General features: G+C 40.0%; 1 protein-coding gene across 4 annotated transcripts in view; it reads left to right on the forward strand.

Moving 5' to 3' along the window:
* The window catches only part of SOBP (sine oculis binding protein homolog), a 139,252-nt gene that overhangs the window by 107,050 nt on the left and 15,631 nt on the right, over positions 1-16,571 (forward strand). For all 4 annotated transcript variants that reach the window (XM_083608300.1, XM_083608302.1, XM_083608301.1 and 1 more), the window contains one exon: positions 11,874-13,825. In XM_083608300.1, the coding sequence (XP_083464426.1) occupies positions 11,874-13,823 (1,950 nt within the window). In that variant the 3' untranslated portion in view covers positions 13,824-13,825. The remainder of the gene's footprint in view (positions 1-11,873; positions 13,826-16,571) is intronic.

The following is a 16,571-nucleotide window of genomic DNA, read 5'->3' on the forward strand; positions in this document are numbered from 1 at the left end:
CTTTATACAACCCTCTATTGAGAGGATTTTTCCATTCATTCCTACTGTTTGCTTCCTTTCCCTTAACTGATTCCTAAGTGAATCTTTCTACTTCTTATGCTATGATTGCTAAAATTATTCAGGATTATTTGGTGAGGTGCTATCACCTCTGCATCTCCTCTGTTTATATGTTTGTTAGCAAGCTCAGAGAACTCTAAAAAGACATACCCTTGCAGAAGCCATACTGGTTCTGCTTCAACTTATTATTTTATATATGCTTGGCAATATATAATAACCAACTACCTTTCCACCAACTTTCCTGGAACATGAAGACTTGCGTGCACTAGTGTACTACTTTCTATTTTGATAGCTTCCCCCATATTTGCTTGTTCTAAAATATGAACTTGCCCCTCATTTAACATCTAGTAATAAGAAGCACAGATAATTGGGTGTGATAGGCCAAAGGTTTTCTTTCTTGGTTGCTCGAGCTCTTTTTTGGGGATATATTTGTTGGATATATTTTCTTCATTAAAAAAGAGAAAGAAATCTCACCCCTTTCACCCTCCTGAAAGCAGGAAGACCTAATGACTTTGAACAGAACATGCTTCACTGTTCACAAATGACAGCTGTAAGATTCATTAAAAACCTACTCCTTGCACTTGATTTATCTCTCTGTGTAATGAAGACACTAAACACAGATGATATACAGAGGGTCAGGGAGAGACCCATGTCACTGTCTACACAGTTTGTTAGGTTATCAAACTAACTATTTTCTGTAGTTTGTTTTTTTAAAAAATCTGTATATTACTACTTGTGCATACGGATTATTTTGGTTTGCTATATTATTACCAGCACCATAAGACAAGCCCCATTGGACTAGATCAAAGGCTTTTCTAGTAGTACCTTAGCCATACACAATCCTTTGAGGTGGCTTAGACTGAGAGATAGTGAGTTACCAAAGGACACTCAGTTTGTTTCACAGCTGAGCAGTGAATCTGTATTTATTTACATTCAGTACTCCAATCATTATAGCATGATCTGCCTAATTTCCCCCCTCAACCTCAATTCCTTAACATGATTTTATTTTTCCTGGCTACTTATTATCTAATTGGTTAATGGCACAGATACCTCACAATTTTTCAGTGCATTTCACAGGTGGTTCATCTAGCCACTGGGCAGGCACAGACAGACCTGCCTAACTTATTATTATTATTTTTTAAATGATATTTATTCAAAGTTTCAAAAATACATAAGTATGAAAAGAAAAGAACAGAAAAATACAACAGAAAAATATATCAAAAAGAAAATACAAAAAGAAAAAACAAGAAAAAAGAATACAAATCCCATATTGCATCTTTTCATTTGCTTGTTTCTTGGACCTCCTCACACCTCCCTTTTTGTATTCTAACTTAATTCGTTGTTTCAGCAAATTCTTCCCATATTTCTCAATTTTTGTTTAAATAATTTATCTTAACAATCTATCTTATTTATTAACTCTTATTTATTAACATATCCTTTCCATATTTTGCTATATTCTATTGTTCAATTTACATTAATTTCTTTAACCTTATCTTGCCTTAAAAATCTTAAAATTCAAATTTTAAACCATATTTCTACATAACTCCTTGAATCCTTTTTACTAAAGCCAATTGGTTCCATTCCAGCATAATCCCTGATATTTCATTAGTGTTACACTAATTTCAAAAATAGAAAGAAATTTTTCTTTTTATAGACTTTTTCTTTTTCTCTAGTTTTTATCCAATGTCCCTACTTCCTGGTCTCGGGTTATGTCAGTCCTTTCTAACCATTGCATCCAGTCCATCAATCTGGTGATCTTATGTCCGAGGCCCTTAAGTCTCTTCTATGCCCCTTCTGCAAATTTTCTTGTTCTTGTTTGTGCTTACGCTCTTCTTTGTCTTTTGTTGGTTTCTTTTGTAGTTTCTTTCCTTTCTCCTTGGGGAGTGGGTCTCTGGGGAATTCCAGCCGGTAATAATCTCCATTTTCCTTCATCAAGCTAGCCCATTCCCCGCAGTCCCACTCCCCGTCATCGTCATTGTAATCCAAAAAGTAGTTATCCAAAAGATAATTGTCAACCTGTTTCATAGTCCCACCAGAATTAAGAGCTTCCTTGACTCCAGACGCTTCCAGCCACACTCCAAGTTCAATCTTCCAAAGCAGCGGCTTTTGCTCCTGCAAGACTTCTCTTCCATCTTCATCTGCCCTTGGACTTGCCCTGTCGAACCAGTTTCATGAATTGGTCTCTGTGTAGTTTCTTTATCCTTGTTTCCTGTTAAATCATATTCGCTGGCTACAGCAGTTATCAAGTCCAACTTTTCATTCATCAAGTTCATCTTCTCATGCAACTGCTCCAGCAATGCATTTGTCCTGCCAAGGGCAGACACCAAAACTTCCTCCCAGCACATTTCCGTTCAAGGTCAAACGACTGGTCCCACAATCTCAATCTCGCAGCTGTGAAGTCTCCGAATAAACTGCAACAGCAAACTGACAGGCTCCCTCTAGGGGACACAATTTCTATTTGTATCCATCTTTAAAAACGTATCCAACAAAGGAAAATTACTTTCGATTTTCAAATACTTTGTTTCTTTAAAATGCAGAAATGCAGAAAGCAGCGTTGAAGTTAGTTTGTTTCTCTTTTTTTGACTATCTGTCAAAGTGCTCCACTTTTAATCAATGGACGTCTCCAACGATTTCTCTCCTGACACCCCGTTCCCAGGTTTGGGACGATGGAAACTTATATTCCTTTACTCTCTCTCCTACAGGCTTAAACAGTCAATTCCGCCCCCCTTTTCTCCTGCTTCCAAGGGGGTTTTATTGGTAATAGATGCAGGAAATTTCAATCTTTAAGACAACTTTCCAGGCTATTAGATTGCAAGGTTTTTGCTTCAGTCTGTTTACAAAAAGCGGAAGGCAGACTTCCTGTTTAAACCTTCCCGCTTCGGAGCCTAATTCACAAATTTCTTAATCCAATTTTCCGTTTTTACTCACGGGTACTTTGTTTAGAGTCCAATTGTCATCAGGAAAAAGTCAGCGCTCTCCGGCGATGGCTGTGCGGCTTCTCTCCGTGAAAGTAGCAATCGGTTCGCTGCACCGCGCTGCTCACCCCACTTCGCTCCGGAGCCCCCAAAAGGGGGTTTCCCTGCGAGTAGGGGAGGCGCTCTTGGTGCTCTGCCGAACCCCACATTCCCAGGCTCCTCCGCCTGGGATTTCTAGCGGGTCCCCGCCTTCGCCGCGGCGGGAAGACCCAATTTCCACGGAGCCCGTTCCTCCGGTCGGAGGAACTCCGCCATTCGTCGATGGCACTGACCCGGAAGTCTCAGACCTGCCTAACTTAGCAGTAGAACGACATCACTTTGACTAAGTGGCCTTGTTCTAACATGACCACCTACTTCCTTTCCTTGTCTAAGCTTCTTTACCTAGACCTGATCACTCAATGAATCACTGAAGTGTAGAGTTGGAAGGGACCCTGAGGATCATCTAGTCCAACCCCCTGCAATGCAGAAATATTCAGCTGTCCCATATGGGGATTGAACCTGCAACCTTGCTGTTATCAGCACCATTGTTTAACCAGCTGGGCTATCCAGTGATTCAAAATGAACCCTGTTGTAATTGTCTCTGTTTAATACACAAAACCAGGGAAGTGAAATTTGGTGAGACATTGATAATTTTTCAGTCTGGGATTCCTAGCTTCTTTCACAGAATCCCAGTTCTCAATGGAGAAGGAATTACTGTACTATTTAAGGATTAAACTACATTCTAAGCAAAGTTCAGTGAGTCCTTCCTCTTCCTTCCTTTCATTCTTTCCCAAAGCATCCTAGGACAGTTTCCACCTCAGCAGAAGAGTGGATAAGTAGAGGCTGATAAACTCTACCTCCCCCCCCCCCCGAGTAAAAAGCAGCTTCAGAAAGGTAATTATGACTTGAAAAAGGAATCAGAGGGCAAAGGCTTAAGCAGCTTCTTTTCCTGTGCCCATTTTTTGCTCAGAGGTAGCTTGCCCTTGGCTGCATAGGACTGAAAAAAAAGAACAAAGTAAAATTGCTTTAAACTGAACTATCTAAGTGATGTACAGTAAAATCAATCTACAAAATATGTTAAAATATTAATCACAAGTCCCAATTACAGCAACATATACAACTTGAGCAATGTTTGAAGAGGTATTTTTAAAAACGCAATTAAGCCTTAATTAGAAAACGCTTGAGTAAAGAATAAAGTTTTTTAAGAAGGCATTGAAATGTATAAAGATTTGGTGCCTGTTATATGTCCATGAGGCTGCATCAGGGAGTAGCCAACTGAAGGCCTGGTGCCATATTACTGCCAACCAGCCTGCTGCTGGCATATCCAATTAAAAAAAGTCTCAGCTGATCATAGTGACCAAGCAGGGGTTTTATAAACAGTTTGAACCCAAAGTCGCTTCCAGACAAACTTGTTTATTGAGTGTTGATCCCGATGTGTTTTGCACAAAGTTTGCAGGGAGGTCAAACAATTGTCATTCGACATTGCATCTTCTTGTCATTTCCCTTATTATGAATGTCTGAATTACCAGGGAACGGGGAAGCAGGTTTGTTTTGCAAGAGTGCCAAATTCACCTTAATTACGCAACCTGCATTTGCCAGTGTGTGACTGAATCCCACTCGCAAAACAGTGACATTCTCAAAGCACTCCCCATTGAATAGATATTGGCTCTGAGGTATCTATAGTGGGGATAAGAAAAGGCTTGGTGTTAATCCACTGTTTTTCATGGAAAATAAAAGTTCTGAGAAAGACAGAGGCATGACCATGAAGCTGTGAAATACTGGCAGAAGTTGCTGATGGTTACTGTTAGCTCCCCTTCACTGATATTTACTGTTGTCTCTTGGAGCTTGTTCGCCATTTCTTTTTCCTCCCCGCTGGGTTCCATTCCACATGGCAAACCTGACCAGAACAGATGTCCTTTTTGACATTTCCACATATTGCATCCCCAAGAGTGAGTGAGTGAGTGTACGTGTGTGTGTGTGTGTGTGTGTGTGTGTGTGTGTGTAGCTGTTCAAATAGCAATAGAATCCAAAAGAAAGTCAATTTTCTTTTATCAGCGGGGTTGAAAAAAAGAGTTAAAATGTTAAGCATTTCAAATCAGAATCCTCAGAGGTGCATAACATATTGGATGAAACACCGAATTAATATATGTAATGCAATTTACTACAAGGACCCAACTAGGGCCAGATAAAACACACAACAACACTGATTATATGAAAGCCCATGAAAATTTTGAATAATTGCATATTAAGCCGAATAGACAGGTGGTGATGCTCTTTCACACATGCACAAAAGAAACCAGATTGTGTGATGAGGCCATGTAACAATGAATTAGGATAAACTAATCCTTCAATGGAATGGAGGCAGGGTGGCCCTCCCTACTAAGCATCCAACCAAATGCCTCTTCTGTCAAAGGAACGTTTATGACGATTGCTATGAGGTAGGCAAAAACCCGCAGGATCCAGCCATCTGCCTTAGGCAAAAATTCTTCCCAGTCCTGAAACCAATGACCAACACCTGTCTATAGCAACCATTATACTAAACACCAACCTGTTTAAGACAGAAAAGCACAACTGGAAGTACAATAAGCTTTAGAGGATGAGTGGGGAAGCCCAAGTGAAGACTATGGTGCGGAGAGCCTTTTACGTCCTAGGAGTGGACTGGGTAGGTGAAGTCTTCCCCCTGGCTCACTCCTAAGCCCCATCCCTCGGAATCCCAGCATTGAGAGTGATTGGCTACCAAGTTGTCATCCTTCTTTCCAGCCTCCCATGTGGCCATAAAATAGACAAAGCATTACCCCACCATGCAGGAGGCTCAGGGTGCCAGTCCCCCCTCCCCCTTCGCTGCTGCGCAAGGCCACAAAAATCCCTTTTCAAAATGTACAAGCTGGCCACCACTACATCTTCTAGTAGCGAATGCCATAGTTTAGCTGCACTCAGCTAAACCAAAGTTTTATTTGAACTGGGCCCCATGCTTAAGCTGTCTCCTCACTAACCATAAGCTGTTGCTAAGAACTAACCTTGGCTGCAGCTTATGGTTAGTAAGAACTTATCCATCCTTGGTTTAAACACCACACTAAGCCAAATCATGGCTTAGCTTAACATGGTATCAATAAGGGAGGAGCTAAGTGGCTGCAAGTTCTTCCCCAGGTCACAGCGTTAAACAGGGTTTATATCCCAGCTGAGCGGGTTTAGAGCAGCAGCCTTAATTTCAAAATTTGTATAGCCGTTTATATCACAAATGGAAAAGATATGTCATATAAAAATTTGAAGAGATGCTAAGGTTTCATACCATTTTGGGTGGGGAGGGGGCCCTGTCATCAGCAGAATCTACTCAGTACACAAATCTTTTCTAATATATTGAATGCGTATATTTCAGAGACAGGGAAAAAATGTTGTTTTATTGAAGTGAAATATATGTATATGGTCTATCTGTCACATCTTAAGTAATCAGAATGAGCTCTTAGGAGAAATCTGTAATTACTTTGAGCATGATATTAGTTAGAAGTAAAATGAATAATTTTGCTCCATTTTATTACCTTTGGTATATAGCCATTTGTATCATAAATTCATTGACCTCATCTTAAATGACCAATCCTGTAGGACAGATCTGATTCATTAATTCTTAAGTGACATTATTTCTACTCCAGTAATTTTTACTCCATGTGAAGGGATGGTGTGCTGTATCTGTGGCAGGATATGAAAGAGAGGAGGGAAGAGAGAGAGCTAGTTATGTGTGACTTTGGAGTGCTGAGTAAAATCAATTGTATAATGACTAGATATTTAGTTCATCAGGGATGTGCTCACAAATTGATTTATTGCAGTTACCCTCAATATCCTTAATTAATTTTACCTAATGATAAAATATACTGAATAGAGGGTGATCAATATGTGAGTGAAGTAGACCAACATTAGCATTTCTTTTAGTGAATTATTAAAAGCAGGGGGGAATTCTGAGAGAATTTGCAAGAAGTATTTCTAACTATTTTTACAGGAGAACATATTTACTCACCACACAGTAATACAGGAACACATTGGGTTATCTAATAGAGAAAACACTAAAATGAACATTTTGACCAATCATTTATAAAATAAAATAATTAGAGAAGACATAAACTTCTGTATTTGCAGTGCAATCCTAAAATGCACCTTTGCTCAGAAGTAAGTCCCATTAAGATGGGGAAAAGAAGAAAAAAACATTGATGATGAGTTATGCTAATAAGGGAAGAGGGTTGGGAAGATTGTTTATCTTTTCTTGTTGTTTATTCTATGCTTGTTTATCTTAACAATAAAAAGCTTTCAGAAGAAAAAGTAGTATGTCAGTGTTAATTACTCCCAGATAAATGTGCATAGAATCCAGTGAACATCCAGGAACAAACCCCATTGGACATCATGGGGTTTAGAACTGGGTAACAATATGTAGAATTGAACTGTCTCTGTGTTTGGAGCTACAGCACTGAAACCATTTAACCATGAAATAATGAGGTGCTTTGTGAATGTAGATGTGGGTTGTTGCTTTGCAATCAAACCCAAAAGTGGAGCAGCCTGTAATTACATTTTCTGACCAGGTTTAAGTAAGTCAAGGGAATCCATGGTTCTTTGCACATTAGCGGAACTAACATTCTGCTTCAGACCTTTTCATGGGCCAAGAATCCTCCCCTCCAAGTCCATCAAAACCTCTGAATTAGATTCTTGACTGCCAGGTTTGCACATCCCACTAGGAATACAGTTGGTAGCACCGGGAATGATCCTCACTAGGGAGCAACATGTTATGATGGAGGTAAAGCCATGACGGGAGTAGAGTATGTGCCCGCCATGCAAACAATACTTTGAAACATATTTGACAACATTCAGCTAAGTTTTAATCAAATTGAAATTAATGGACCTACCTTAGTCATGTTCATTAATTTTAGTGGGTCCATTTTAAGTAAAATTTAGTTGAATACTACCCTTTGAAGTGAAAATCCTTGACTGATACATGTTTGAGGTTTTACGTACCTGGCAAAATGTGTGTGCATTATATATCTGGGTACCTTGTACGCAGATTCAAAATAGGTGCTCCCACATACATGTTCTTGAATGTCAAGAACTGGCATTCGAAGAGCAGTGTGAAAATTTGCACAGTTTAGTTAAACTCTGGGCCAGGTGACTTTTTTCTGAAGCTTCACAAGAAGCAGACAAGTTGCCAGCAGAATGAAGGAAATATTTTGAGGGGAAAGGCCTTGAGGATGTATCTCAGAAAGGACCAAACTGTGCAGTGAGAGTGAAACATTAGGCATGATTCAGTCCATAAAGAAATCCCAATTTCTTTGGTTTATTTTAATAGCCCTTTTCTATCCATTCTGGGTACCGTCTTCCTGAGGGAAAAGTTCCAGGTAATCAGTTTAATTTACCACCTGTGTGGAGAGTCAAGGCAAGATTGCTCCATGTCATAGTGATGGTGTAAAAACTAGCAGAGTAGTTGCAGCTGCATGGTCTTCCTGCACATATGCCCTCTGGTGCTGGAGAAAATGGGCCCTGGACCTTGATCGCCTACCTAAAAAACCCTGATCTTTGACTTTGCTTCTAGGTCCCCATTCAGATGAAGAATTGTTCTGCTGCAGCCACATGTGTCTGGATGCAGTTTGGTGGTGAGGTCCATGAATCTAACAGTTGATATTAGGGCGAGGCAAGCTAGCTTTGTTATTGTTGGTCTATACAGCGGTACCTCAGGTTACATAAGCTTCAGGTTACATACGCTTCAGGTTACAGACTCCGCTAACCCAGAAATAGTACCTCGGGTTAAGAACTTTGCTTCAGGATGAGTACAGAATTCGCGCAGCGGCAGCACGGCAGCAGCGGGAGGCCCCATTAGCTAAAGTGGTGCTTCAGGTTAAGAACAGTTTCAGGTTAAGAACAGACCTCCAGAACGAATTAAGTACGTAACCAGAGGTACCACTGTACCTAAATTCCAAAATATGCCTTCCCCCAATTTTCTTAAATTGTACTTTTAAGGTCAAGAGGGTTCTGTTTGGCTTTGTCGTCTCTTAATAAAGCAGCTGCATTCATCTGCTGGTGTGGCTTTTTAGGGTAAGGTAAGCATTGTCTCTACATGTGGTACCTGGCTGTTGAGTCATTGCAACTGAATAACATGGGCTTAGGTCTGAGAGGCCAAGTGAATCTTTGGTTGTTGTCTGGGTGAATCCTAAGGGCATCCAGAAACACATCTTAATGTTCCCTGACTCCGATTTGGGGGACTTTTCAGGGATGGTGGAAGTAGGGTTGATTTTTCCTGTGCATCGTTTGGCTAGGTTGCAGGGTTAGGGAATTAGCTCTGGATAGAGAGGAGTCATACTCTCTCCTTTGTTATATGCTAACAGGGGTGAGCTAGAGATAAGGAGACCTTACCAACACATTTCCCATGCATTCAAAAATCCAGTTTTTCATTCCTTCTTTACATGGTGGCAGTGGTGGCATTTGAACCCAGAACACTGAAATGATTGGAGCCCAAATCCAGTGTCTGCATTTAATTTCTAGAGTCTAATTTAAGTATGCTTAAATCCTACTGATTTCAAAAAGATGGCTACTATTATAGGCACACTTACCTGGGAGTAAGCCCCACTAAACCCAATATAAGTTACTTCTTAGTAAATATGATTACTGTGAGAGTTAAGTAAATGCCTATTGAGATCAGTGTGACTTAACAGGGCTTAATTTTGTTTGCATCATGCCTAGGCTTAAAAAAAGCACTTTTTTTAAAAGTGTCATCACCATTTCAGATAAAGAAAAGCTGAGAGTTAAATGAGATGAGTAATCAAATGCCCAGCATATGTTGTTTTCAATTTGTTTATATGGCCAATGGTTATTAAAATTAAATTACCTATTTAATGCTATCATTTTACAATCCTTGTCTTAAAAGACATACACACGCACAAGTAGTATTCCTGGTCTTGAATAGTGAAGGTGTACGAAGGACATTGCTTTCACATGGCCATAAACTCAGTACTGTACATTTAATGTATAGTACTAAAGACAGTCTACAGAATATTATGAGAACTGAATAAACAACAAAAAAATCTAAAAGTTTTGTATCTCTGTATAAAATCGGTCCAAAAAAAAAAAAAGGCATTGAAAATTCTGACATCTGTTTATCTGTTTATAGCTGTGGAAAGATTACTCATTTTAATTCTTGTTTAAAATGCCATATGATGGGAAAGGCATTTGTGCAAACAAGAGTCATATTTGAATTGTAGATCATGTCTCCGCCATCTGTGAGAGCTGTTAGTGTTGCAAAATTAATGTGTTAATGAAATCACAATAATTTCTCTGAAGAAATGGATTCTGAAACCTAGAATGACTATTTTTTGAACTTTGGTTTCTAGTGGCTTACAACTGGGAAAACCTTTCACAGCTTAATTAGTTCTCAAGCCTTATTTACTTTTTTATAAAAAAAAAGAATTGGCAGTGTTTTCACCACACCAATAGTAGCACAGAAAATAACTTTTTTTGGGGGGGAGGTAAGGCTCTAATAATAAAAGGTTTGCCTTAGTTTTTGAAAAGTTGTTAAATAAACTGTTGTCTGCCAAGAAGTTATACAAAAGTGACTAGTGAAGAAGAGTGGGCAAACAGCTTGGAAAATCTTTCCAGCTTGTTGAAATATCACAGCTTCAGAATATTTGAAATCCACCCAGATTTTATTACTATTTCTGCTTCATATTTGGAAGGGAAAGCCAACGATGTATGATGCTTTTGCATTTTGGGTACCATTTAACATTTACATTTAAATAATTTAAAGTGTACTGTGTTGTGGGCTTACTACAGATGATTTGTACTAAGTTGTCACAAGTCATTGGGCTCATTTTTCTGAATGTTATTTGCTCTTATTTATGCATATAGTATCTATGTGACCATTACCTAATGTGAAAATCATAATCCACACAGAATTAAGGTGCAATGAAATTATTGTGCTTAAGCACTTTTTGGCTAAATCCTATGCACATTATTTATCTGTAACTAAGCCCCATGAAGGGCAGGGGTACCTTTACTTTTAAGCCCCATGAAATACAGTGGGGCTACTTCTGAGTAGCCATCTATACGATTGCACTATAATGCTGCACTAGATTTATAGGCAATATTCAAATAATGCTTTATATATTTACTTGGGAAAAGTTCTCTCTGTGTTCAGTGGAACTTACTCTCTAGTAAGTGTGTTTAGGATTGGTGCTCTAGACTGTTCCAGTGCTTTATATACATTTTTTTTTTACAATTCATACAACTCACAAAATAGGAAACTATTACTATAACCATGTTTCAAATGTGGGGAAGAAGCACTGAGTTTGTTAAAGCCCAATTGGCCTACAATCCTATGCAGAGTTACTATAAAGGAAATCCACCTGAATGTCATGGGGCTTACTCCTGAGTAAACATACATAGGATTGGGCTATTTGTGAGCTCATGGGAGTGATAAGATTTGAACTGAGGATTTCCCAATGGATAGTGCAGTCTCTTACCCACCAGAGTTCACCACCTTTCATGCTTTAGCTGAAACACCCTTAAAATCATGAGGATCTTCCAGAATGTGGACAGCACACAGACACACAAGTATTTTTACAGTATTATGCTTTCATGTTTTAAAGCATCATGGATGAGAACTTTTCAAGTATTGTAATGGCATTTATACATAATAATTTATTGAGCATGTATATGTAATGATAGGATTTTGGGGTCAAAATATGCAGGTTTCATAAACTATACTTTCCTTTGATAATTCAGATATTTGGAAAGCAGTAACGGAAAGTTTAAAAAAAATATTTTTAATGCAAATGACAATATAAAGAGGAAATCGCTTTTTTTCTTACCTGTTTTGATTTTGTTACTGTGTTGTAGGTATGTGACTGGTGTAAGCACATAAGACACACAAAAGAGTATCTGGATTTTGGGGACGGGGAAAGAAGGCTTCAGTTCTGCAGTGCAAAATGTCTCAATCAGTACAAAATGGACATTTTCTACAAAGAAACACAGGCCAATCTTCCAGCTGGACTCTGCAGCACATTACATCCTCCAGTCGAAAATAAAGCAGAAGGCACTGGGGTGCAGCTGCTGACTCCAGATTCTTGGAATATACCGCTAGCAGATGCTCGGAGAAAGGCCCCATCCCCAGTGTCTGCAGCTGGCCAAATTCAAGGTCCTGGACCATCAGCATCTACCACTGCCTCTCCGCCTGACACTGCCAACTGCTCTGTCACTAAAATCCCAACGCCAGTTCCCAAATCTATCCCCATCAACGAGAATCCAAATATGCCACCGGTTTCTGTTCAGCCACCTGCTAGCATTGTGCCTCCAATTGGTGTCCCACCTCGAAGCCCTCCCATGGTGATGACAAACCGTGGGCCGGTACCTTTGCCCATATTCATGGAACAGCAAATTATGCAGCAAATCCGCCCACCATTTATTCGAGGGCCACCTCACCATGCCTCAAATCCGAACAGCCCTCTGTCCAATGCAATGATTCCGGGAATCGGTCCACCACCAGGTGGTCCTAGAAATATGGGCCCCACTTCCAGCCCTATGCATAGGCCAATGCTGTCTCCTCATATTCACCCTCCAACAACTCCAACGATGCCTGGAAACCCCCCAGGTTTACTACCCCCTCCACCCCCAGGGGTCCCTTTGCCCAGTCTTCCCTTCCCGCCAGTAAGCATGATGCCAAATGGTCCTATGCCCATGCCACAGATGATGAACTTTGGCTTGCCGTCTCTTGCCCCACTGGTGCCACCCCCAACCCTGTTAGTGCCATATCCTGTCATTGTTCCTCTACCAGTTCCTATCCCCATTCCAATCCCTATTCCTCACATCAATGATTCCAAGCCCCCAAACGGCTTCTCCAGTAACGGGGAGAACTTCATTCCAAGTACATCCACTGATGCAACTGGGACAAAGCCAACAAATAACTCTGTGTCCCCTAGAGATTCGAAACAAGGGCCTTCCAAGTCCTCTGACTCAACTCCAAGTTGCTCAGGCCAGTCCTTAAATCAAACACAAGTGCATCAGGAGCACAGTAAAAACGAAGTTGTTGATTTGACTGTGAAACCTAGTAGTCCAGTGAACAACAAGTTTGGTTTTCCTACAGTGCTACAGGGACCACAGGATGGTGTGATAGACTTAACTGTAGGTCACAGGTCTAGACTACACAATGTTATCCATAGGGCTTTACATGCTCAAGTCAAAGTTGAACATGAAGCTAGCAGTGTTGTCAATCTGACTTTTGGTAGCTCAGACAAAAGGAACTGCAATGACTGCAGGAACAATTGCAGCCCTACTGAAGCAAAAACGTTACCTTGCAGTGACCCAGTTCATTGTGGCCCCATCGCACCGCCATTGGGCACTTCGGAAAACAGTACAGCTGCAGTTTGCAATGTTATTGTGAATGGCACAAAGGGCCCGGAGGTTTCCAAGAACTCAGAGCAGCCCCAGGAGCAGAAAAAGTCTCAGCCTCTGGAGGAATTGCCAGTCAGTGAGCTGGAGTCTGTTAAGGAGAACAACTGTACATCGAACTGCCGACGGGAAGGAGAATCCGGTAAGAAGAGTGGGGAAGAGCCCCTGTTTGGGGGAGACAAGCAAGACCCCAACCTGAACAATCCTGCAGATGAGGACCATGCATATGCTTTGCGGATGCTACCCAAGGCAGGCTGTGTCATCCAGCCTGTGCCAAAACCAGTGGAAAAGACTGCAATTGCACCATGCATTATTTCAGCGCCAATTCTCAGCACAGGGCCAGAAGATCTGGAGCCACCACTGAAAAGGAGGTGTCTCCGAATTCGAAATCAGAATAAGTAAAGGTTTGTGTAATCACTACAATCTTCTGTGTGAGTAAAATGAATATCAGTGTTTTCAGGTAGGAGTGAAACACATGGAGGTAGCCATTTGTGAAACTGGGAGAAAGATTGTGGTTTGTGAATGCACAAGAAGGTCATTATTTATGTTTTGTCTTTGTCCTGTGACACCTTTGTATCTGTTTGTTTTGCATCCATTAGCTGTATATATTCTGTTATTCTTGTGGAATATTCTCTTAGAACTCTGGCAGTGACGACTGTAGTGTTGCTTAGATCCTAACTAATGGATCTTTTCCTATGCCAACTTTTGAAGCCAGGAAACTGAGCAAGTGTATATGGCTAAGCCATCTGGGTAACAGCAATTCAGGATCTCTGTGCTTAACCATCACAATTTACCTTTTGGGCTAACCCATAGCAGAACAATTCAACCACTTGTAATTAGCTAAAATGCAAAGGCATTCTCATTTGACCTTCATCATTTTTCAAATGTACAGGTTTTAAGGCACCATAAGATTACTTCACATTAAAGGAAAACTCTGATCTTTGTTTAAATGGAGAGACAATTTCATATGTTTCTTACCATTTTGGTTCTTACCAATGCATCCCAGTACAATGGGACCATGTTTATGTCACATTGCTCCATTTACTCCTTGGCCCTTAGTGTACTGATTTCAAATGCATTTTTAATAGTCTTTGGCTGGGGCACCTCTGCATACAAAAACAACTACCAAAACAACAGCTGAGTCTTCTCTTTGAAACGGTGTTATTTTCAAACAAGTAACTCTCTCTTACACCTTTGTATTATTGCTGCAATAGGCATTTAAAGAAATGCTTAATATGCCAGATGTATAATTCAGATTCAGAACAAATTAATGTTCTGCTTTTAAAAGAAATTATTTGTGTTTGAGAAGCAGATGCTTGGATTTCTGACACTTCAAGACTGATTCACTTCAGTATTTAGATGCTTTTTATATTGAGTCATTTTGAATCTCTTTATAAATAACTGTTCGGGGACTAAACAATTGCAGTCAAGTATTCATTATTTTGCTCATTTTTGTTTGGTTAGAGGCGTGGGAGATGAGTGAATGTCTTCTAAGAAAACATTACCTGACACACGTACACAAACACACACACCTTTTAATGGCTTTTCCACACAGTTAGGTTTCTGTACAATTACATATTTGATGCAAACATTTGCCTTCTTCCTGCAAACACAGCTTTGTGTAACATCTAGTTCAGCACCCTGATCTCACAAAGGCCAACCTATAGGAAGCCTGAAAGCAGGACATATACCTTACAATAACCAGAGCAATGATATTAGCACAAATCAAACCAACACTCGTTTATTTTTTCCTCTCTCTTAGCAAAAAGGATTTGAGCCTTTGACAGCAATATGCCCATTTAAGTTTTTATATCAGCAGTGACAACTCATCTCAGTCCCAGTATTCCACCCCCATGTGGGTTGTTGCGAAGCAGTTAATCTTTCCCTGTCCCACCCCTAGAGGTCGCTGCTACAAGCAACAGCCCTTTTCATAAACTTTCACCTTCCTAAGTGCACACGCACACACACAAAACTGGATGTCAGTACAGGAATATACCCCACACACTTGCCATACATTGTTCTCTCACAGCCTAATTCCTCCAGCCATATTAGTATGGCAACACCAAGCTGCTTTTCAAGTCTGCCATAACTCACATTTTCTCAACCACCTGCAATATGGATATACCCATGGTGGTTTTTATTTGAATTTACAACAGCAGAGTATTTTTTTTTAATGGTTACATACGCACAAAACAATACCATTTTTCATGAAGTTAAAACCTGAGTTAAACACAAGCTACTGTTTTTGCTACTACCTTTTGCTTGTGGGTGGACAAGCTACTGCCGAGTCACCGCTGCACTAAAATTCTGGATTTTTTAGTTGCTTCCTCTGGGTAACAATCATAGAAAAGGGGGAATTCTAAAACAGACCAGAACACAACTTCCTTCTTTCAGAATGAAGCAGGCAGTCCATCTCTGCTTTTATTTTATTTTTAATCTAGAGAGGAAATTTAGAGTGACATGTGCATCAAGAAAGACCCCCCACTGGCTGAAAAGTGAACCAGGAAGTCCTCTCTCCGTTGTTTATTTTTGGATCTTCCTTGGACTTGTATGACTAAATTTCTTCATAGTAGTCATCAATCACAGCTGTGACTTCACCAATTGGCTAAAAATATGGAGAGGAAGAAGCAATTGCTTTGAATGGTGCCTGCCCATATCGTTTCATGTCTTTTCCACTAAGTGATCTCAAAACTTTTTTTTTTTAATGAAAGTTCAGCATCTGGGCCCCCATTGGCTCTGGGCCAGTACAGAGGTACCTTTTGTACCTGCTTCTCAGTGGCCCCTGTTTAAAATATTGCTGCTCTATTCTTCTTCCTTTCATCTTGTCAACAGATGTAGTTGCATTTTCTTACGATTCATGAGCTGAGAAAACCTAACTCACTGCAACGTGGAGTACCCCTTAACCTCTAGTAATTTATATTTTATGCTATCATGGCAATGTTTTGCCATGACAGTGCTATTAGAACACACAAAAGTACCATGGAGAAATTTCCATTCAAAACAAAGAGAATATGGGGTATCTTAGGATCTGGCAACATTTTTATTATTATAGAGCAGAAAATTACTGACCTGGGATAATTATTGATGTAACATTTTCAGGATGACCATAATATAAACTGGGTAAGCTCTCACATTACTACAAAAGTGTTT

The sequence above is a fragment of the Podarcis filfolensis genome, assembly GCF_964270895.1.
Source record: "Podarcis filfolensis genome assembly, chromosome: 3".
NCBI lineage: Eukaryota > Metazoa > Chordata > Lepidosauria > Squamata > Lacertidae > Podarcis > Podarcis filfolensis.